Raw genomic sequence first — 22,903 nt, forward strand, 5'->3', positions numbered from 1 at the left:
AAGGTCACAAATAACCTCTGTGTTAATTAGGATAATGCTATTGCTATACAAAATAGACCTCCTTATCTCAGTGAATGACACCCCCATCCATCCAGTGACACGAACCTAAGTCTGTCTTGACAGCTTCCTTGCCATCTATATTCAGTTCATTACCAAGTCCTATGGATTTTGCCTAACTGGCTGTTCAGTCTGTTTCTCTCCATCTCTATGAGAACCGTTCTTATTCAAGGTACCATCATCTTTCCCTGGTCTAATGTCTTAATCTCCTGGTCTATCTTTGTCCCTTCTGTCCCCCTACAAAACATTCTTAGTACATTCAGTGTACTATTTTCAGAATACATATAAAATGACAGTAAAGACAGATACTGCATCCACTTGCCTAATCTAGTTGTTAACAGATACTGGACAGACGATATGAAAGAAAATGGTCAATTTATCCTTCTGATGAAAGATGCTGAGAGATCTCTTGGAATCCAAGGGCAGGGATGCTTCTGGCCCTGGGTATAATGAAGTAGGGAACTTATTTAAAAGACCCTGAGGCAGTTCTCTCTATTTGATTGCTTTGTCAATGTGACCGTAGAACTTAGGTCTGTTGATTAAGAATCTTCCTTGGATTTGCTTGGATGGGCATCACTAAGGTTTGCCTTTATACTCCTTTTACTGTGTGTCTTTTACTGAACAATCCCTTATCTAAGCTGTACAGTCAGAAAGAAAACAATACAAAAGTAATTGGCAAAAATTATCTTTCTTCTAAATTAATATAATTTACACTTTGAGAACTTATTTACCATAAAATAAAAATAATAAAATATTACATATAAGGCAAATATTTTTAAAGTTTTAGTAATGTACATTTCATGTATATACAACTCATTTTTTATACTATCAAAAATTTATTTCATGAGAAAAGTCCAAATATATTGCTGCTTTCCTAAGATTTTATTCTGAATAATTGTGGTAAGGTTAATTGATCTTTCTTTTCCTCCTATTTAAATATATACCTATTTTTCAGCAGTGAGGTTTTACTGACCTTACAGAATAAATTGGTGACTTTAAATAAATAAATAAATAAAAAACTGTACAGTCTTCAGATGTTTTCAAGTACCTTTGCCTGTCTGTTATGTATCATCATGTGTTTTTTGTTTTTTGTTTTTTTGCGGTACGCGGGCCTCTCACTGTTGTGGCCTCTCCTATTGTGGAGCACAGGCTCCAGACGCGCAGGCTCAGCGGCCATGGCTCACGGGCCCAGCCACTCTGCAGCATGTGGGATCTTCCTGGACCGGGGCACGAACCCGTGTCCCCTGCATCGGCAGGCGACCTCTCAACCACTGCGCCACCAGGGAAGCCCAAGAGTTATACCTTTTAATATGAGAAAGCTATCCACAGGGAGTGGATGAGGGGCCTCTATTTTTTGGGTTTTTTTTTTGCAAGTACAGCATGAAAGATTGACTAAGTAACAGAATATTTTACATAAGTTCTTGATTTTCATTTTCTATAGGCATGGCGAAAAGGTCAGTCTCAGCTCCAAGTGTGCAGAAATTGACCGAGAGATGATAAGTTCTCTTGGGGTTTCCAAATCTGTGCTAAATAATGTCATTTTCTGTCACCAAGAAGACTCTAATTGGCCTTTAAGTGAAGGAAAGGCTTTGAAGCAAAAATTTGATGAGATTTTTTCTGCAACAAGGTTTGTAACCTTTAATTAGATTTTGTAGTCCATTAAGTTATTGAGCCAGAGTTGCAATTTGGATGCCTCTTTTTTTTAAACAGAAAGAAATTGTAAAGCAAGAAAGTCAGCAGTTATTACCTCTTATCCAGTGGCAACCAGTCAGCATATTTCCTTTCAGTTTTCTTTCTTTGCATCTTTATTTACCTGGTTGACAGTATATATGTAACATTTGTACTTACTATTATGTCATAAGGATTTTCTGAGTTATTAAAAACTCTTTGTAAATGTAATCTTAATGACTGCATTGTAGTCCATTGTTTGAATATACTATAATTTGCTTAGCCAGAAATTTGATTTTTATTTAATATCTTCAAAGGTACATTAAAGCCTTGGAAACACTTCGGCAGGTACGTCAGACTCAAGGTCAGAAAGTAAAAGAATGTCAAACAGAACTAAAATATCTGAAGCAAAATAAGGAAAAAGCTTGTGAGATTCGCGATCAGATTACTAGTAAGGAAGCCCAGTTAACATCGTCAAAGGAAATTGTCAAATCCTATGAGAATGAACTTGATCCATTGAAGGTAATTTGGTTTGTTGTATGCTGAGGAGAAGGTCACCATTTACTGTGGTATCTCTCACCCTAAAAGCATTATTTTTCTGTGCATTTGAATGGTGTGTATATTTCTTGAAAAAATTATCAGAGACTATATAATGTTATGGTTCATGTCTTACGTCTGTATTTAAGTTGCCCGAACAGCTTGGGTTTGAGGGTAAACAAATTTGTAGCATCATATTAAATTAGTAATGTAGATCACTAATTCTTAACTATCAACGTAATGGCTCAACCTTACAGTTCTGTATTCTTTTTTTTTTTTTTTTTTTTTTTTTTTTTTTTTTTTCTGTACGCGGGCCTCTCACTGCTGTGGCCTCTCCCGTTGCGGAGCACAGGCTCCGGACACACAGGCTCCACGGCCATGGCTCGCGGGCCCAGCCGCTGCGCGGCATGTGGGATCCTCCGGGATAGGGGCACGAACCCGTGTCCCCTGCATCGGCAGGCGGACTCCCAACCACTGCGCCACCAGGGAAGCCCACAGTTCTGTATTCTTAAGGAGACTTTTTTTTTTAATTGACAGGTCTTTCCAGGGAATTTTTATAATTTGCAGGATGTTCTTGACATTGCACAAAATTTGAAATTGGTGAAAAATGTGTTGATATATTTGCAAATGAGTTAGCTTTCTAAATTCTGTGGTTTATAAGTAAGATCTTAAAGAAATCCCATTTATCCATTTCACAAGCATTTATTAAGTGTTTCCTGTGCTCCAGGGTATACTATGCTTGGGGCTGTAGGTACAAGGAGAACTACAGTAGTGTCCTTGCCCCTTAAGGTATTCCTAGTCTAAATAAGAGCATTCTTAAAAATGGCTTTTTAAAGTTGCAGATAGTGGGAGATTAAAAAAAATTTTTTTTAATGATTGCTTTAGTTTTTTAAAACTCACCTATAAATGCTGGTGTAGATCTTGGAATTGTAATATGGAAAAACTTTTACTTTCTGTCCCAGTGCCCATTGACATGAATGCATCTTTTTTTTTTTTTTTTTGCGGTATACGGGCCTCTCAGTGTTGCGGCCTCTCCTGTTGCGGAGCACAGGCTCCGGACGCACAGGCTCAGCAGCCATGGCTCACGGGCCTAGCTGCTCCGTGGCATGTGGGATCTTCCCGGACCGGGGCACGAACCCGTGTCCTCTGCATTGGCAGGCGGACTCTCAACCACTGCACCACCAGGGAAGCCCATGAATGCATCTTTTAGTGAATATTTATTGTTTTGTGCATAGCACTGTGCTAGGTGCTCTTGAGGATAAGGAAGCCAAAGACTTAGACCTTGCTTTTAATGATCTTATAGTCTAGTTGGAGAAATAAGGATTATATTTTAAAAGATAGTTAGGATTACAAAGAAGTAAAGTGAAGAGCTATGTGAATGATATAGTTTAGAACAGAGGTTCCCAACCCCTGGGCCATAGACCGGTACTGGTCTGTGGCCTTTTAGGAACCAGGCTGCACACAGGAGGTGAGTAGAGGACAAGCGAGCAAGCTTCATTTGCTGCTCCCCATTGCTCGCATTACTGCCTGAACCATCACTCCCCCAGCCCTGCCCCCAGTCTGTGGAAAAATTGTTTTCCACAAAACCGGTCCCTGGTGCCAAAAAGGTTGGGGACTGGTTTAGAACATAGGTTCTTTAAGAGCTAAAAGATGGTGACTGTGGCACAAGTGAGAAAAGAAAAGAAAAAATGGATAAATTGGACTTCATCAAAAGAAAAACCTTTTGTTCTACAAACTATACCATCAAGAAAGCAAAAACACAACCCATAGAATGGGAGAAAATATTTGCAAGTCATATGTGTTAAGGAACGTCTATCTGGGTTATATGAAGAACCCAATAAAAAAAAGTAACACAATTTGAAAATGCACAAAGGCTCTGAATAGATACTTCTCCAGGGAAGATATGTATGTGTCCAATAAGCACATGAAAAGATGCTTGACATCATTATTCATCAGGAAAATGCAAATCAGAATCACAATGAGCTATTACTTCACACCCACTAGAATGGCTAAAAGTCAAAAAGATAGGTCATAATTATTGAAAAGGATGTGGAGAAATTGGAAACTTCATACATGATGGTGGGAATGTTAAATGGAGCAGCCACTTTGGAAAACAGTTCAGCAGTTCCTCAAAATGTTAAGCATAGGGACTTCTCTGGTGGTGCAGTGGTTAAGAATCCACCTGCCAATGCAGGGGACATGGGTTTGAGCCCTGGTCCGGGAAGATCCCACATGGTGGAGCAGCTAAGCCCGTGTGCCACAACTACTGAGCCCACGTGCTACAGCTACTGAAGCCTGTGCACCTGGAGCGTGTGCTCCACAGCAAGAGAAGCCACTGCAATGAGAAGCCTGCATGATGCAATGAAGAGTAACCCCTGCTCACCGCAACTAGAGAAAGCCCACATGCAGCAGCAAAGACCAAATGCAGCCAACAATAAATTAAAATAATAAATAAATTAAAAGAACATGTTAAACGTAGAGTTACCATATGACCTGGCCATTTTACTCCTAAGTATCTTATACCCAAGAGCAATTAAAATGTACATCTGTACCAAAACTTGTATAGGAAAGTTCATAACAGCATTATTCATAATAGCCAAAAATGGAAACAATTCAAATATCCATTAACTGATCAATAAAATGTGGCATATCCATACATGGACTATTATTCAGCTTTAAAAAAGAATGAAGTTCTGATACAAGCTACAGTAGGCAAGAACCTTGAAAACATGTTAATTGAAAGAAGCCAATCATAAAAGACTACATAATTGTATAATGCTGTTCCGTTTATTTGAAATGTCCAGAATAGGCAAATCTAAAGAGACAGAAAATAGATTAGCAGTTGCCTAGGGTAGTGGGTAGAGAGGAATAAATAGTGACTGCTTAAGGGCACAGAGTTTCTTTTTTGGAAGTGAAAATGTCATGGGGGATGGTTGTACAACTCTGAATATACTAAAATATGTTGAACTGTACACTTTAAATGGGTGAATTGTATGGTAGGTGAGTTCCATCTCAATAAAGTGATATTTAAAGTGATGGCCTGGCCTTTGGGATGGAACCGCCATCTTCCAGTAATTCACCAAAATGACCAACACAAAGGGAAAGAGGAGGGGCACCTGCTATATGTTCTCTAGGCCTTTTAGGAAACATGGAGGTGTTCCTTTGGCCACATACATGCAAATCTACAAAAGTGATATTGTAGATATCAAGGAAATGGGCACTGTTCAAAAAGGAATGCCCCACAAATGTTACCATGGCAAAACTGGAAGAGTCTACAGTGCTACCCAGCATGCCGTTGGCATTGTTGTAAATAAGCAAGTTAAGGGCAAGATTCTTGCCAAGAGAATTAGTGTGCATGTCAAGCATATTAAGCACTCTAAGAGCCAAGATAGCTTCCTGAAACAGTCTGAAGGAAAATGATCAGAAAAAGAAGGAAGCCAAGCAGAAAGGTACTTAGATTTAGCTGAAGTGCCAGCCTTCTCCACCCAGAGAAGCACACTTTGTGAGAACCAATGGAAAAGAGCCTGAACTGTTGGAACCCATTCCCTATGAATTCATGGCATGATAGATGTAAAGAAAATAAAAGACCTGAATTGTAAAAAAAAAAAAAAAAAAAGTGATAGCCTGGAATGGAAAGCTATCACAAGACCTTCAAGGGAGAAGCTGATCTGGGCCATAAAGATGGGGAAAAATCAAATTGACAGACTAGAAGCTATTTTATATATGTTTGTTTTGTTTTTTGTAATCTTTTTTTAAAATTTATTTATTTGTTTATTTATTTGGTTGCGCCAAGTCTTAGCTGCAGCGGGTGGGCTCCTTAATTGTGGCTTGCCAGCTCCTTAGTTGCAGCATGTGGGCTCCTTAGTTGCAGCTCCAGGGCTCCTTAGTTGTGGCATGTGAACTCTTAGTTGCGGCATGCATGTGGGATCTAGTTCCCCGACCAGGGATCGAACCCGGTCCCCCTGCATTGGGAGCTCAGAGTCTTATCCACTCTGCCACCAGGGAAGTCCCTGTATGTTTGGTTTTATTTTGTATTTTTTTCTTTTAAAACTAATATGTGCTCACAATGAAAAAATTATGGAAGAATATTAGTTGAAAAGTAAGAGATGCTCCTCCTACTCCTCATGTCTGACCTCCCACATATATCTTATGATCAGGTGGGTTTTCTTGCAAAAATACACTACATGTGTGTATACAAACATGCACGTGTATATATGTACATATTCACAAATACAAGCTTATTAAAACAGGACTGTGAGGAAGAGCCTGGGTTAAGTAAATCAAGGTAAAAGGAGTGGGAGCTAGGATTTGCAGTCAGATTATGAAGAGCCTAATGGGTTTAGAATTTAGTGCAATAGACATAAGAGTGAGAAAAAGTATGTTATATTTTAGAAGTAGTTGTTCTAATAACTGTGTGTAGGTACTGTGGTAGTTACCAAGATATTGGAACACGTTTTATTTTCTTCAGGAGCAGCCTGGTTGGAAAGATGACAAGCACATATAAGGCAGAAAAAGGCAAGAGCTGTGAGGGCTTTGAGGAGGAAAGAAGAGAAAGTCTGAGGTGGCCAGAGAGGATTTCATAGGACTGAATTTGGGGTATCATTTTGTTGACTTTAAGTAGATCGGTAATTACAGATACAGTGACAGCAAAATGCAGGCTGTCTTTGAACAGTATCAAGGAAATCCTCATAGTTGAAATGGAGCATTTGTATAGGGAATAATGTCAGGGTAGAGCTAAGTGATAATACCTGGTATTTATTGAGCAGTGCCAGGATTCTAAACAAGGCTGTAGCAAACGTTGAGGTGTTTGTTTATTTATTTATTTGTATTTAATTTTGGCTAGTCCAAGGGTTTAATCTTACTCTCTGTATCTTTAGAGCCTAGCCTGGTGCCTGACACTTAGCAGGTGGTTCAGTAAATATTTATTAAGTGGATGATTTCCAAAGTCCTTTTTTTTTTTTAGCTCTGAGTTAAAAGGATTCTTCCCTTCATAGAACTCAGCATAAAGCTTGAATCAGATCATCTTCCCAGCAGCCATCCAGAAGACAGCTCCATTTCAGTACTGCACTATAATTCATGCTTTCCCATTTTTACAGATTTCCTACATTTTCAGGAACTCTCTCATAAACTACTTTATTCCCATACCACCACATCCTATCCTGACCTTGGCCCACATAGGCCTGTTTTCCTTTCTTGCCCTCAGTGGAAATGGCTTGAGAAATTTGTTTTCAAGTTCAAAAGCACCCTCTGGCCCTCTTATTTATTCTTCCACACATAAGTTCATGATCCTTGTGCACCTTATAGCCCAAGTGCCTGATTCTTTTGTCTTATTTCACACACCTAAGCTTTGAACACTGCTGCTATATTTTTTGTTGTCTTTCTATTTGTTTTAGCTTCTTTTACTAGGTTGTGTGCTCTGGGGATAGAGCCTGTGTTTTGTGCTCTGGGGTTCGAGCCAAAACACAGATGTCAAAGAAGGAATCCCCAGCATCTAGTTACTGGCTGGATTTAAGGAATGCATCAGCTAGAGATGTCACAAAAGATCTAAGCCAAGATAATTTTTTAAATTTATTTTATTTATTTATTTTTGGCTGCTTTGGGTCTTCGTTGCTGCACACAGGCTTTCTCTAGTTGCAGCGAGCAGGGGCTACTCTTCATTGTGGCACGCGGGCTTCTCATTGCGGTGGCTTCTCTTATTGCGGAGCATGGGCTCTAGGCGCGCGGGCTTCAGTAGTTGTGGCATGCGGGCTAAGTAGTTGTGGCTCGTGGGCTCTAGAGCGCAGGCTCAGTAGTTGTGGCGCATGGGCTTAGTTGCTCCACGGCATGTGGGATCTTCCCGGACCAGGGATTGAACCCGTGTCCCCTGCATTGGCAGGTGGATTCTTAACCACTGCACCATCAGGGAAGCCCCAAGATAATGTTAATGCTGCCACAATACAGTGAAAACATTCATAGAAACCGAGTAGTTTCTGAGAAGTAGGGTACCATAACAGAGGTGTTAATATTCATTGCTCTTAAGAATTAATCCAGTTCTCTTTGTTAGATTGCTCAAAGATATTTTGTGAACACAGAATTTTTTTCACAGGTGTCGTGAATGGTCCTGTTCATTGAGGGCCTACTGTATGCCCAGTTGCTGATCAAAGTGTGTTAAAATGTATTATGTGAGCCCCACAGTAACCCCATGAAGTTGCATAGATGAGAAAAGTGAGGCACAGGTATTCACATTGGAAGTAAGGGGTAAAGCCAGGATTTGATTCCAGGCTTCTCTGATTCCTAAACTGATACTTCTTTTTTCTTTAATCAGATTTATTGAAATATAATTTACATTTAGTAAAATCCACGCTTTTGAAAGTATATGATTTGATGAGTTTGGGCAAATGCATACAGTAGCGTTACTATCAGTACAGTCAAGATATAGAACATTTCCACCCCAAATAGTTCTCTCAAGTCTATTTGTAGTCGGTCCCCTACCTCCATTTCCAGCCCTTGGTAATCCCTGATTTGTTTTCTGTCAGTATAGTTTTGCCTTTTCCAACGAATGCCACATCAGTGGAATCATACATTATATAGCCTTTTGTGTCTGACTTCTTAGCATAATGCTTTTAAATTTATCTATGTGTTTGCATGTACGAGTAGTTCATTCCTTTTTATTGCTGAGGGTATTCCATTGTAAGGATATATTACAGTTTGTTCATCCATTCCTTTGTTGATGAACTTCAGGTTGTTATCAGCTTTTAGCTATTACAAATAAAACTGCTATAAACTTCTGTGTACAGGTCTTTGTTTGGAGATATGTTTTCATCTCTCTTGGGTAACTCTCTAGGAGTGGGATTGTTAGGTTGTGTGTTAAGTGTATGTTTTACCTTAAGAGCTGCCAAACTATTTTTCAAAGTGGCACATTTGGTAGTCCCACAACAATGTACAAGAGTGCAGTTGCGCTTCGTCCTTGTCAGAACTTAGTATTATCAGCTTTTTATTTTAGCCATTAAAATAGATGTGTGATAGAATCTCTGAGCAGCTTTTTTTTTTCATTATGGTTTTAATTTGCATTTTCCTAATGTTAATCAACGTTGAGCATCTTTTTATGTGTTTATTTGCCGTTTGAATATCTTTTTTTGGTAAAGTGTCTATGCATATCTTTTGCCTGTTTTCAGTAGGTTTTGTGTGTGTGTGTTTTTTGTTTTTGGTCTTACTATTGAAGCTGTGAGAGTTCTTTAATTATTCTGGATATAAGCCCTAATTGGGTATGTGTTTTGCAAATTTTTTTTTCTTCTTAACTGCTTTCAAAGGGCAGGAGTTTTTAATTTTGATGAAGTCCAGCATATCAAAATTTTCTCTTATAGTTTTTGCTTTTTGTTTCCTATCTAGGAAATCTTTGCCCGACCCAAGGCCACAAAGATTTTCTTCTTGAAGTTTTCTAGTCTGAGTTGTTATATTTAAGTATATGCTCTATTTCAGGTTAACTTTGAATATGGTATGAGGTAAGGTTGAGATTTACTTCCTTTTTTTTTTAGTTAATTTTTATTGGAGTATAGTTGCTTTACAATGTTGTGTTAGTTTCTGCTGTACGGCAAAGTGAATCAGCTCTATGGAGGTTTACTTCTTTACATAGAGATGTCCAATCATTCCAGCTTCCAGAGCCTGTAGTCTTAATTGTTATACCATCCTGCCTCCCAGTCTCATCTCCCATTTTTAAGTATGTGGCTTTATACAAGTCCTCTGAGTCTCCTACTTAGCATGTACAGGCATACTTTGCTTTCCTGTGCTTTGTATATACTACATTTTTTTTCTTTTTTTTTCTTTTTTTTTTTTTTTTTACAAATTGGAGGTTTGTGGCAACCCTGTGTCAATCAAACAAGTGTGTTGGTGCCACTTTGGAAGGCAGCTATGCTCACCACTATACCACCAACACCATTTGCTCACTTTGTGTCTCTGTGTCACATTTTGGTAATTCTTGCAATATTTCAACCTTTTTCATCATTATATTATGCTATTCTGCAATCAGTGATTTTCGGTGTTACTATTGTAATTGTTTTGGGGTGCCACAAACCACACGCATATAAGATGGCAAATTTAATAGATAAAAGTTGTATGTGTTCTGACTGCTCTACCAAACAGCCATTCCCCCATCTTTCTCCCTTTCCTTAGGCCTTCCTACTCCTTGAGGTACAACAATATTGAAATTAGACCAGTTAATAACCTTATAATGGCCTCTAGGTGTTCAAGTGAAAGGAAGAGTCACACGTCTCTCACTTTAAACTAAAAGCTAGAAATGATTGAGCTCAGTGAGGAAGTCATATCAAAAGTGAAGAGAGACTGGAAGCTGGGCCTTTTGTGCCAAATGGTTAGCCAGGTTGTGAACGCAAAGGAAAAGTTCTTGAAGGAAATTAAAAGTGCTGCTTCAGTGAACTCATGAATGGTAGGAAAGTTGAAACAGCCTTATTGCTGATATGGAGGAGGTTTTAGTGGTCTGGGTAGAAGATCAAACCAGCCACAACATTCCCTTAAGTAAAAGCCTAATCCAGAGCAAGGTCCTAACTCTCTTCAATTCTGTGAAGGCTGAGAGAGGTAAGGAAGCTGCAGAAGAAATACTTGAAAGTAGCAGAGGTTTTTGAGGTTTAAGGAAAGAAGCTGTCTCCAAAACTTCAAAGTGCAAGGTGAAGCAGCAAGTGCTGATGAAGCTACAGCAAGTTATAAAGAAGATCTAGCTAAGATCATTAATGAAGGTGGCTTCAATGTACAATAGATTTTCAACGTAGGTAAAACAGCCTTATACTGGAAGAAGGTGCCATCTAGGACTTCCATAGCTAGAGAGGAGAAGTCAATGCCTGGCTTCAAAGCTTCAAAGGACAGGCTGACTGTTGTTAGGGACTAATGCGGCATGTGACTTTAAGTGGAAGCCAGTGCTCATTGACCATTCCAAAAATCTTCAGGGCCCTTAAGAATTATGCTAAATCTACTGTGCCTGTGCTCTATAAATGGAGCAACCTGGATGGCAGCATCTCTGTTTACAACATGGTTTATTGAATATTTTAGACCCACTGTTGAGATCTGCTCAGACAAAAAAAAAAAAAAGGATTTTTTTTTTCCCCAAAATATTACTGCTCATCGACCATGCATCTGGTCACCCAAGAGTGCTCATGGAGATGTACAATGAGATTCATGTTTTCATGTCTGCTAACACAGCATCCATTTTGCAGCCCATGGATCAAGAAGTCATTTTGACTTTTAAATCTTTTTAAGAAATACATTTCGTCAGGCTATAGCTGCCATAGATAGTAATTCCAGTGATGGATCTGGGTAAATTGAAAACGTCCTGGAAAGGATTCACCATTCTAGATGCCATTAAGAACATTCGTGATTCATGGGAAGAGATCAAAATATGAACATTGTTTTTTTTTAAGACATAATACTATTACACACTTCTACAGTATAGTGTAAACAACCTTTATATGCACTGTGAAGCCAAAAAATTCTGTGACTTGCTTTATTGCAATAATCACTTTATTGCAGTGGTCTGGAACTGAACCCAGTATATCTCTGAGGTTTGCCTGTAGTGTCATAATGATTAGAGGGAATGTATGGCAGCACCTAGTACAATGTCTGCAATATAGCAGGCATTTGATCAATGATAGCTATGACTGTTATTATTGGTAAAAAAATTTTTTTCAAATTTCTCTTTCAGCTAACATACTGAACACTTGTTACATGTGCTGAGGAAGCATTGGTGAATAAAGTAAAGTTTCTGTGGTGATAACGTGTTACCTATTAATATACAAATCATAAGATATGGTATTAGTATAATTTATCAAATGACATTGAAGTTGAGGATGCATTTTGGTGCAGCTATGAAAGCTTACAATTGATATCTGTAATAATGTGTTAGTTTAAATATTAGGTTCTAAAAATGTCTTAGAAGAGGAGTTGGTCAGCCTTGGAATTGTAGAGGCAAACACCAGAAGAGTATCCAAGGAGGGAAGACTCTGAGCCAGTTCACTCATATTCCTAGGAAATGAGGCAACCAGCTGTCCCTGGAAGCAGGCCACTGAGATCATTTGTCACATTTCACTTGTGATGCACCATGAGTTTCCAGTCCACTCAGTAGTTCTAATTTCTTTTTTAATAAATTAAATAGTTAGCCTTTTAAGGATTAAGTGATGTTTTTTAAAATTTTTTTAATTTTTGGCTGTGTTGGGTCTTCATTGCTGCTCATAGGCTTTCTCTAGTTGCAGCGAGTGGGGGCTGCTCTTTGTTGCAGTGCACGCACTTCTCATTGTGGTGGCCTCTCCTGTTGGGAAGCACAGGCTCCAGGCACGCGGGCTCAGCAGTTGTGACTCATGGGCTCTAGAGCACAGGCTCAGTCGTTGTGGCACGTGGGCTTAGTTGCTCCATGACATGTAGGATTTCCGGACCAGGACTCGAACCCATGTCCCCTGCATTGGTAGGAGGATTCTTAACCACTGTGCCACCAGGGAAGTTCCAAGGATTAAGTTCTTAAAATGTGGTACTTTACATAATGTGGCTCCAAGTACCCAATGAATGAATGACTTTTGTGGGAGCTGTTGAGGGCAGGGGATGGGCTTTGGAGTTAGAAGGGAGTTAAATTCCTGCTTTTCTTTACTAGCTGTAAGGAGTTGGACAAGTTACGTAATGTCTCTGATCCTCAGTTTCTTAATGCTCCCTTTATAGCAGTGTTACCATTAAATGAGATCACTTTTACTAAGTGCCTGGTCCTGGGACATGTTATTTATCTTCAGTTATTTGCAGTATAAACTATAGTGAATTCTGTTTATGTAGGGTGTTTGTTTATTTTCAGAATCGTCTAAAAGAAATTGAACAAAATCTCTCTAAAATAATGAGACTCGACAATGAAATTAAAGCTTTGGACAGCCGAAAGAAGCAAATGGAAAAAGATAATAGTGAACTGGAACAGAAAATGGAAAAGGTTTGTGGTGGTAGAATTTTGTTTTACTTCAGAATTTTGAGATTATTGTAATGAACCTCATTTGATTTCATTTCGACAGTCATATTTTGAAACAAAAATACAAATCTTGATGTTTGTGTTACTTCCATGTTTATGTTAAAAAGAAGGATATTGAATAAGCTTTGGTTCATATTTTGTACCTCAGACTGATACCTTGTTATACATTAAAACTCTTTATTTTGGTTCTACACAGGTTTTTCAAGGGTCTGATGAGCAGCTAAATGATTTATATCACAATCACCAGAGGACAGTTAGGGAGAAAGAAAGGAGACTGGTAGAATGTCAGCGTGAACTGGAAAAATTAAGTAAAGAATCTAGGCTTCTCAATCAAGAAAAATCAGAATTACTTGTTGAACAGGGTAAGAGACAGTGTTTACTTGGTCTTTTTCCCTATTATAATATTAAACATTTTCTGCATGAATGACAAATCTCCAGGGAATTATGCTGAGTGAAAAAAGTCTCAAAAGATTATATATAGTATGTTTCCACTTTATATGACATTTTGAAATGCCAAAATTTTAGAAATGTAGAACAGATTAGTGATGGCCAGGGTTCCCCAGTAGGGGGAAGAGCAGGAGGAAGGTTAATGTGGTTATGGTTTTAAAAAAAACAAGAGGGGTTCTTATGGTATTGGAACTGTTCAGTATCTTGGCTGTCATGGTGGATGTAAGAACCAACACAGTTGATAAAATTATGTAGAACTGGGACTTCCCTGGCGGTCCAGTGGTTAAGAATCCGAGCCTCCACTGCAGGGGGCGCAGGTTCCATCCCTGGTCGGGGAACTAAGATCCCACATGCCACGGAACACAGCCAAAAAAGAAAAAAAAAAAATTATGTAGAACTTAATACACACACAGATATGAGTAAAACTGGGGAAATAAGAATAAGATTGATGGATTGTATCAGTGTCAGTATCCTGGTTGTGATATACTATAATTTTGAAAATTACTAAAAGAAAACACTGTTTTTCTACTCAACAACAGTTCTGATGCCAGGTGTGTGGGTTTTTCCACACCAAGCAATTCTCCAATTCTCAGTGAACACCAACTAAGTGTCCTGTAATTTAACTCAGTTCTGGCACTCCCTGTCCGGAGTTAGCATAGACCCCACAGATTAAGGACTCAGTCCCATGAGACTGTCTCCCACTCCACTCCAGCTGCCAATCCCAAGTCCCAGGTTGTCTGGCACCTGTACTTCTGACCACTGGCTATAAATCAGGGGTTCCCACAACCCTTTTCTCAGGTTCAGTAATTTTCTATAACAGCTCCTAGAACTCAGGGAAGCACTTACTATTACCAGTTTATTAAGGATATAGCTCAGGAACACCCAGATGAAAGAGATGCATAAGGTAAGGTATGGGGGAGGGACATCGAGCTTTCATGCCTTCTCCACATGCGCGACTTACCCAGCACCTCCATGTAGTATTCACCAACCTGGAAGCTCTTTGAATGCCATTGCTTAGGGTTTTTATGGAAGTAATCATGTAGACATGATTAATTAAGTCATTGGCCATTGGTGATTGAACTCAGGCTTCAGCCCCTCCCCAGAAATGGGAGGGGTGGGTACTGAAACTTCCTACTCTCTAATCACAGAACTGATTCCTCTGACGACCAGGTCCCATTTTCCAGGAGTCACCTCATTAGAATAAACTCAGGTACAGTTGAAAGGGACTTATAATGAATAACGAAAGATACTCCTCTCACCCCTATCACTGAGAAATTCTAAGCATTTTTGGAGCTCTGTACCAGGAGCCGAGGACAAAAACCAGATATGTATTTCTTACTACATCTCAATACAGTAGTTACCATTGGGGGAAACTGAGCAAAGGATGTAAGAGATCTTGCTCTTTTATTTTTTAAAAAATCAGCTGATAAAAGAATTACTATGATTGTGTTTTTCACAGGTCGTCTACAGCTACAGGCAGATCGTCATCAAGAACATATGCGAGCTAGAGATTCATTAATTCAGTCTTTGGCAACACAACTAGAATTGGATGGCTTTGAGCATGGACCATTCAGTGAGAGACAGATAAAAAATTTTCACAAACTTGTGAGTGAGAGGCAAGAAAAGGAAGCAGAAACTGCCAGGCAACTGATGGTAAATACTGTTATTTTCTTTTGTTTGTATCAGATTGTCTAGTTGAATTGTTTTAATTTTTGGATTGACCTTATTTTGTCATATTTTTGGATTAGTGTTAGGATAAAATTTGCTCTGAGGTAGAATAAAACCTTATGGAAGCAAATTTTTTAAAGTTTATGAGTATAAAAGTACAAAGAAGATATAGACCTATGTTTTTTATTTGATTTTAAGTAAAATTTCTTTTTAAAGTTAATTGTAAAGAAAAAGTTTGCTCAAAGTTAATAATGATTATCTCTGGGTTATGATCATTATTTTTTTTATGCTTTTCTATATTTTCCTCAGAGTGCATGTGTTACTTTTGCATCAAAGAAACTTTTTCTTAATGAAGTTTTTAGTGAAAAAATTGTTAATGCTCATGCTTCTCATTATGTATTTAGAATGACTTTGCAGAAAAAGAGACTCTGAAACAAAAACAGATAGATGAGATAAGGGATAAGAAAACTGGACTGGGAAGAATAATTGAGCTAAAATCAGAAATCCTAACTAAGAAGCAGAATGAGCTGAAAAATGTGAAGTATGAATTACAGCAGTTGGAAGGATCTTCAGACAGGATTCTTGAACTGGACCAGGAGCTCACAAAAGCTGTAAGATACTATTTGAGCAATCTAATATTTTTAAGGTGTAAGATATTTAGAAGTATTTTATCTTTTGCTAATCCTGAGATTATGGCATTGTAATAAAAATGTCAACCTTGTTTATCAATCTCACGTAAAATGAATTTATCTGAATATCTTAATGACCCAATTCTGCTCCTGGAACCTGGTGGATTGAAAATTAGAATCATCTAAGGAAGCTTAAAAAAAAACTTATGCTTAGACCTTAAACATTCCAAATAAAAATCTCTAAGAGTGGGGCGTAGAAATGTGTTCAAAACAGAACTGGGTGATTCTTATGAGTACCTTGATTGAGAACCACTTACCTAAGTTTAAAAAAAAGTATTTCCCCTCTAGGTTCCACACACTACAGATTTTATATGATCATTGCTGTGTTATCACTTTTTCTGTGGTAGAAACTTTCTTAGCCCACCTCTTCCTTTCATGAATTTCCAAAATTTCTTCTTTTGTTTCTAATCTCTTCCCTTCCTTCACACCTCCATTACCAAAATAAGCATCCTAAAGCTTGGCAAATGTCACTTTCAGGTCCCGTCTTGATAATTTAAACATTTCTCTTTACTCCCAAACTTAACATCTAGCATACATTTTTGTCAGTTTAGCACAATATTGTCCTGTTGTGATGGGGAGATACTGTTCAGGCACCATATCACACTACTTTTAGTTTCTATATGCCAGGCAATGTAGTGAGTTACATGGGTACTTGATAAATGCTTAGTTATTGATTGAAGAGTCACTAAACTGTATACTTAGGCATATTTTTCTTAATTTTGCACTAATTTTCATTTTTCCCTCCTTTTGACTCTTCTAGATTTATTTACTAAGTCTCTACTGTTATAAAATAGTAAGGTAACTTTATATCTTTCTTAAAAATTTTATTCCTTCTGCTTTTTCTGTTGTTGGATAAAATCAAACAGTAATATTTTGACCATCCTGAGGAGTAGCTGATTTCTAATACACTTTGTCATTATTTTAACATAACACATATAAACCTGTTCATTTATTTGACTTATTAAGGAACGTGAGCTAAGCAAAGCTGAGAAAAACAGCAATGTAGAAACTCTAAAAACAGAAGTAATAAGCCTTCAAAATGAGAAAGCAGATCTAGACAGGACCCTGCGTAAATTGGACCAGGAGATGGAGCAGTTAAATCATCATACAGCAACACGTACCCAGATGGAGATGCTGACCAAAGACAAAGTATGACCTTTCTTTTTGTTCTAATTATACTTTCTGGTATTTAAAATAGCTTATCTTACATTCATAATCGTTACATTGTGAAATATTTAGTTGATATTGGCTTTTTACTTTAGGGGTTAAGTGAACTTAATATAAAATAGATTTTCAAGTTTAAAAACTGTTTTCTAATTACAAAACAATAATAATACAGAAGTGTATACACACAAACACACACATGTACACTGCTATTAATTTTTATCATATACCATACAGAAGTTTTAATTTTTATATCATCAGACTTGTTATTCTTTTCTCTAATGGCTTAGAAAGTCCATCCTCACTTTAAGAGTTTAAGAAATTTTCAGGAGTTCCTTGGTGGCCTAGTGGTTAGGATTTGGTGCTTTCACTGCCATGGCCCAGGTTCAGTCTCTGGTTGGGGCGCTGAGATATTCCTCAAGCCGTGTGGTGTGGCCAAAATTTTAAAAAAAAGAAGAAATTTTGTATTTTCTTCTTGCATTTTTATAGTTTTATTTTTAAAGCCTAGAACTGTAATCAATCTAAAATTTATTTTTGTTTTTTATATAATGTGGAGATATTGAGCTTTATTTTTAAACAATTTTTTTTCCCTATAGGCTGACAAAGATGAACAAATCAGAAAAATAAAATCTAGGCACAGTGATGAATTAACTTTCTTGTTAGGATATTTTCCCAACAAAAAACAGCTTGAAGACTGGCTTCATAGTAAATCAAAAGAAATTAATCAGACCAGGGACAGACTTGCCAAATTGAAGTAAGTAGTTACAACATTTGAAGATGTAATAGAAGTCTCTTATTTCATGCTTTCACTTTTAATTGTTTTGAAATCATTTATTGTCACGAAGTGGTATGTCTTATTAATTGACTTTGATTTTCCTATATTTTACAAATTAAGTAAAATGGTAACAGATAGTGAGTTGAGCTTCTTGTTCCTTGAAAGTTTGCAGAACTAAGTGAGAGGATTAAAATATTCCTTTATAAACAGTGAGATCTGAAACTATAAAACTCCTAGAAGATAACATAGAGGAAAAGTTTCATTGTATTGAATTTGGCAATGATTTCTTGGATATGACACCAAAAGCACAGGCAGCAGAAGCAAAAATAGACAAATGGGACTATAACATACTTAAAAACTGCTGCACAGCAAAGGGAATGATCAACAGGGAAAAGGCAATCAACAGAATGGGAGAAAACATTTGCAAATTATATATCTGATAAGGGTTAGTATCCAGAATATGTAAAGAACTCATACAACTCAATAATAAAAAAACAAATACCCGGATTAAAAAAGTGGGCAGAGGGACTTCCCTGGTGGTGCAGTGGTTGGGACTCTGAGCTCCCAACGCAGGGGGCCCGGGTTTGATCCCTGCTCAGGGAACTAGATCCCACAACTAAGAGTTCTCATGCCACAGCCAGGGAGCCCGCCTACTGCAACTAAGACCCAGCACAACCAAATAAATAAATATTAAAAAAAAAAAACAGGCAGAGGACTTGAATAGACATTTCTCCAAAGAATATATACAAATGGTCAACAAGCATATGAAAAGATGCTCAAGATGATGCTAATCATCAAGGAAATGCAAATCAAAACCACAGTGATATCACTTCACACCACTTAGGATGACCATTATCAAAAAACCCAGAAAATATAGTAGTGTGTTATAATAAGCTATAATGGAAAAGAATCTGAAAAAGAATAATATAACTGAATCACTTTGCTTTATATCTGAAACTGACACAACATTGTAGATCAGCTATACTTCAATTAAAAGATAAAATAAAAAGTTGAAAAAAAAACAAAATAACAAGTGTGGGTGAGGATGTTGAGAAATTGGAACCCTGTGCACTATTAGTGGGAGTGTAAAATGGTGCAGTTACTGTAGAAAACCTGTGGAGGTTCTTAAGAAAATTAGGAAAAGAATAACCAGATGATCCAGCAATTCCACTTCTGAGTATATATTCAAACGAATTGAAAACATGATCTCAAAAGAGATATTTGCTAATCCATGTTCACTGCAGCATTATTCACAATAGCCAAGAGGTGGAAGCAACCTAAATGATGGATGAATGGATAAAGAAAAACTGGTGTATGTATAATGGAATATTATTTGTCTTTGAAAAAGAAGGAAATCCTCTTATATGCTATGACTTGATGAAGATACTATGCTTGAGGATATTAAAGTGAAGTAAGCTAGGCACAAAAAGACGAATACTGCTTGGTTCCACTTATGTGAAGTATCCAAAGATGTCGAACTCTTAGCAAGTATGTAGAATGGAGGTTTAGAGTAGCCAGGGGATGGGGGTAGGGGGGTAGTTTTTCAGTGAGTATAGAGTTTTAGTTTTGCAAGATGAAAAAGTTTTAGAGATCTGTTGCACAACAATGTGCATATAGTTAACACTACTGTGCTGTACAGTTAAAAATGCTTAAAATGTTAAATTTTATGTTTTTCCCACAGTTTAAAAAAGTGACCAATTTTTTCAAATATCATCTTGAGTGGTACTTAGATAATAGGGTCAAAAATTCCACACATATTTTTGAGGAAGATAGTGAATTTGACCATGTTAAATTTGTGTTTCTTGTGGAAATGTCTGTTAGGGAATAGAATACTGGAGTTTGAAGTTCAGAAGATTGGAAGTTGTTGCTTTGTAAGTGATAATTGGAGTCAGGTCATGTCAACTTGAAGGAGTTATTCAAAGAGAAGAGAAAAAATTGTAGTCAGACTCCTGGAAAACACCAACATTTAAACTGTTGGCAAGCAAAGGAAGAAGAGCAAGCGAAGTCAGTGCCCCAGGAGCCAGGGTGAAAACAAGACAGGAGTGATGTCTGGGTTGCCTTGAGAAAATAGTCTTTCAAGGAGGGGTTCAACCGTGTTTGTTGCTGCTGAGATAGTGATCTTAATGAGCAATGCTCAATGGCTAGGATGGTAAGAACATCATCTATATGTTATTTTTTTTCCAAATTTTTACTGTGACTCACAAAGGGAAGTATCAAGATGAGGCACATGTGCACTCACACACATTTATCTGAAACAAATTTCTTAAAATAGTACCTATCCTAACCACACACAATCTACTCCAATATATTCTACATATTATGCTTAATTTGAATACAATGCATTGAATTGATTATATGACTTGCCTAATGCATCAAAACCTGTAAACTGAAAACCCCTGATCTGTGTGTGGGCATGCAGGCTGGCTAGGATTATATTTAAGAGTGGGAGTGGAGGGCTTCCCTGGTGGCGCAGTGGTTGAGAGTCCGCCTGCCGATGCAGGGGACACGGGTTCGTGCCCCGGTCCGGAAAGATCCCACATGCCGTGGAGCGGCTGGGCCCGTGAGCCATGGCCGCTGAGCCTGCACGTCCGGAGCCTGTGCTCCGCAACAGGAGAGGCCACAACAGTGAGAGGCCCGCGTAATGCAAAAAAAAAAAAAAAAAAAAAAAGAGTTGGAGTGGAAATAAATTGTACCAGTGAGCAAAGTCTTTGATGAATGAGAGGCAGTGAATGATCAGGTTTTAAGTAGATGACAGCAACAAGGAGGGAACAAAGGAAAAGTCTCTACAGGACGGAACGGAAGTACAGTTGTGAAAGGGTCCACACAGAGTTAGGAGAATGTTCTCCTTTTTTTCTCTTCCCTCCAGATCTGGCAAGCATATTCTCCTTGCTGAGGCTCTTAACCCAAGATCTAAGACCATGAACCCCCGCAAAACCAAGCAGGGTTTTGTCTGTACACATTTTTCTGGGAGGAGGCATATGACCAGGGTGAGTCCATGTGCTAGGGGTAGATTCAGGCAGTAGTGGACTGTTGCCCTGACTTCTAAAAAAAAAAGTGCTTGGTCACAGCAGACCTTTGTAATATTTTCTGGCAGAGTTTGTCTTGGATCTACCTTCTCACACTTTTCATTTCTCATGTTTTAAAATTGTAATCCATATTTATTCTTATTTTAGCAAGGAACTGGCTTCAGCTGAGCAAAATAAAAATCATATAAATAATGAGCTAAAAAAGAAGGAAGAGAAGTTGTCCAGCTATGAAGACAAACTGTTTGATGTTTGTGGTAGCCAGGATTTTGAAAGTGACTTAGGCAGGCTTAAAGAAGAAATTGAAAAATCCTCAAAACAACGAGGTAGGTTACCTGCTTTATATTAGAAAAAGCATTTTGATGTTTTTGAATTTTCGTTCACAGGTAACTGTTAAGGATGGGAGATTTTTAAACTTGGTTCTGGAGCTCGGTGGCTTAAATTTCAGTTCTGGTTCTACAGCCTACTTGCTGTGTGACTTTGGGCAATTTATCGAAACCTTTCTGCACTTCAGATTCATTAATAATTGCCTACCACGTGTAGGGTGTTAGGGAGGAGTAAATGAGATTATAGTTTCTGGCACGTAACAAGCTTTAAACGTTTTATTATACTTGTGTGTTATCAGAAAATAATTTCTACAAATCTGAATGTATTGTGCCCTTGGGAAGATTTAAATATCAGAATTTTGATTTCTTTCATTGTGTGTTTATAAAGCAAGAAGAATAATCATGTATTTACAGAAAAGGATATAACCATGTTGACAAAACTATATTTTGTATTCTTTTCATTGGGAGTTTTTTTTTTTTTTTTTAAATAGCCATGCTGGCTGGAGCTACGGCAGTTTACTCCCAATTCATTACTCAGCTAACGGATGAAGACCAGTCGTGTTGCCCTGTCTGTCAGAGAGTTTTTCAGACAGAAGCTGAATTACAGGAAGTCATCAGTGATTTGCAGTCTAAGCTGAGGCTTGCTCCAGATAAGCTCAAGACAACAGAATCAGAGCTAAAGAAAAAAGAAAAGCGGCGCGATGAAATGCTGGGACTAGTGCCCATGAGGTGAGAATAGGGATTTACCATTACTGTACCTGTACAGCAGCACTGTAAGAGGTACCTATTCCACTGTCTAACATATGGTAGGTATTCAGTAAGCAAGAGTTGAATGAATAAAGGTTAAAGTCAGGATTCTAAGCCAGTATGCTCATCTCATGTTATTTATATGATAAGAAAGAATTATTTTGTTTCAAGATAAGCTTGTTTCTTAAACTAGTCACAGGGTAGATATAATCTTTAATTTGTGTATGTTTGTTTCATTCCTGAGACTTGGCTTGAGGGCAGAAATTTTGATAGATTTTATAACTATGTGTCACTTTCTAAACCCAGCAAAGAAAGTACTGGAAAGCTCCCCTCAAGAGACAAATTTTAAACTATACTTTTATGTTTTTTTCACTTCCAGAAAGAATGAATCATAGATGATTTCTATTGTTTATTTTTCCCTTGCTTGTATAAGAAGTTCAGATGATTTTCTATTTATAAATAAAATCAAGTCAGAAAGTATGTGATGATTGCCTTGGTGTCTCCCAGAGCATAAAGATGGTCACAGAGACCAATAGACATGACCTTCACGGAGCTGATGGTCTATGTAAGGAGAAAAGCTCTCAGAATTAGACATAGAAAGCTGGGCTTCCTCCACCAGGAAGCCTACACAACCCACTAAACCAACCTTAGCCACTGGGGACAGACACCAAAAACAACGGGAACTACGAACCTGCAGCCTGCAAAAAGGAGACCCCAAACACAGTAACATAAGCAAAATGAGAAGACAGAAAAACACACAGCAGGAGAAGGAGCAAGATAAAAACCCACCAGACCTAACAAATGAAGAGGTAATAGGCAGT

The 22,903-nt window shown here is 37.9% G+C and overlaps 1 protein-coding gene and 1 pseudogene across 2 annotated transcripts in view; both read left to right on the top strand.

Annotated features, from left to right (window-relative positions):
* Nucleotides 1–22,903, top strand: part of RAD50 (RAD50 double strand break repair protein) — a 103,807-nt gene that overhangs the window by 25,656 nt on the left and 55,248 nt on the right. The window contains exons 4-13 of the mRNA XM_081230591.1: nt 1,499–1,684; nt 2,043–2,247; nt 13,079–13,207; nt 13,440–13,605; nt 15,150–15,343; nt 15,763–15,969; nt 17,014–17,196; nt 17,808–17,965; nt 21,160–21,335; nt 21,827–22,064. Of these exons, the coding sequence (XP_081086717.1) occupies nt 1,499–1,684; nt 2,043–2,247; nt 13,079–13,207; nt 13,440–13,605; nt 15,150–15,343; nt 15,763–15,969; nt 17,014–17,196; nt 17,808–17,965; nt 21,160–21,335; nt 21,827–22,064 (1,842 nt within the window). The remainder of the gene's footprint in view (nt 1–1,498; nt 1,685–2,042; nt 2,248–13,078; nt 13,208–13,439; nt 13,606–15,149; nt 15,344–15,762; nt 15,970–17,013; nt 17,197–17,807; nt 17,966–21,159; nt 21,336–21,826; nt 22,065–22,903) is intronic.
* Nucleotides 2,816–6,588, top strand: LOC308617165 (large ribosomal subunit protein eL21-like; annotated as a pseudogene). Its single transcript has one exon. The product of its transcript is annotated as a large ribosomal subunit protein eL21-like (transcript).

The sequence above is a fragment of the Mesoplodon bidens genome, assembly GCF_964165515.1.
Source record: "Mesoplodon bidens genome assembly, chromosome: 4".
Taxonomy (NCBI): domain Eukaryota; kingdom Metazoa; phylum Chordata; class Mammalia; order Artiodactyla; family Ziphiidae; genus Mesoplodon; species Mesoplodon bidens.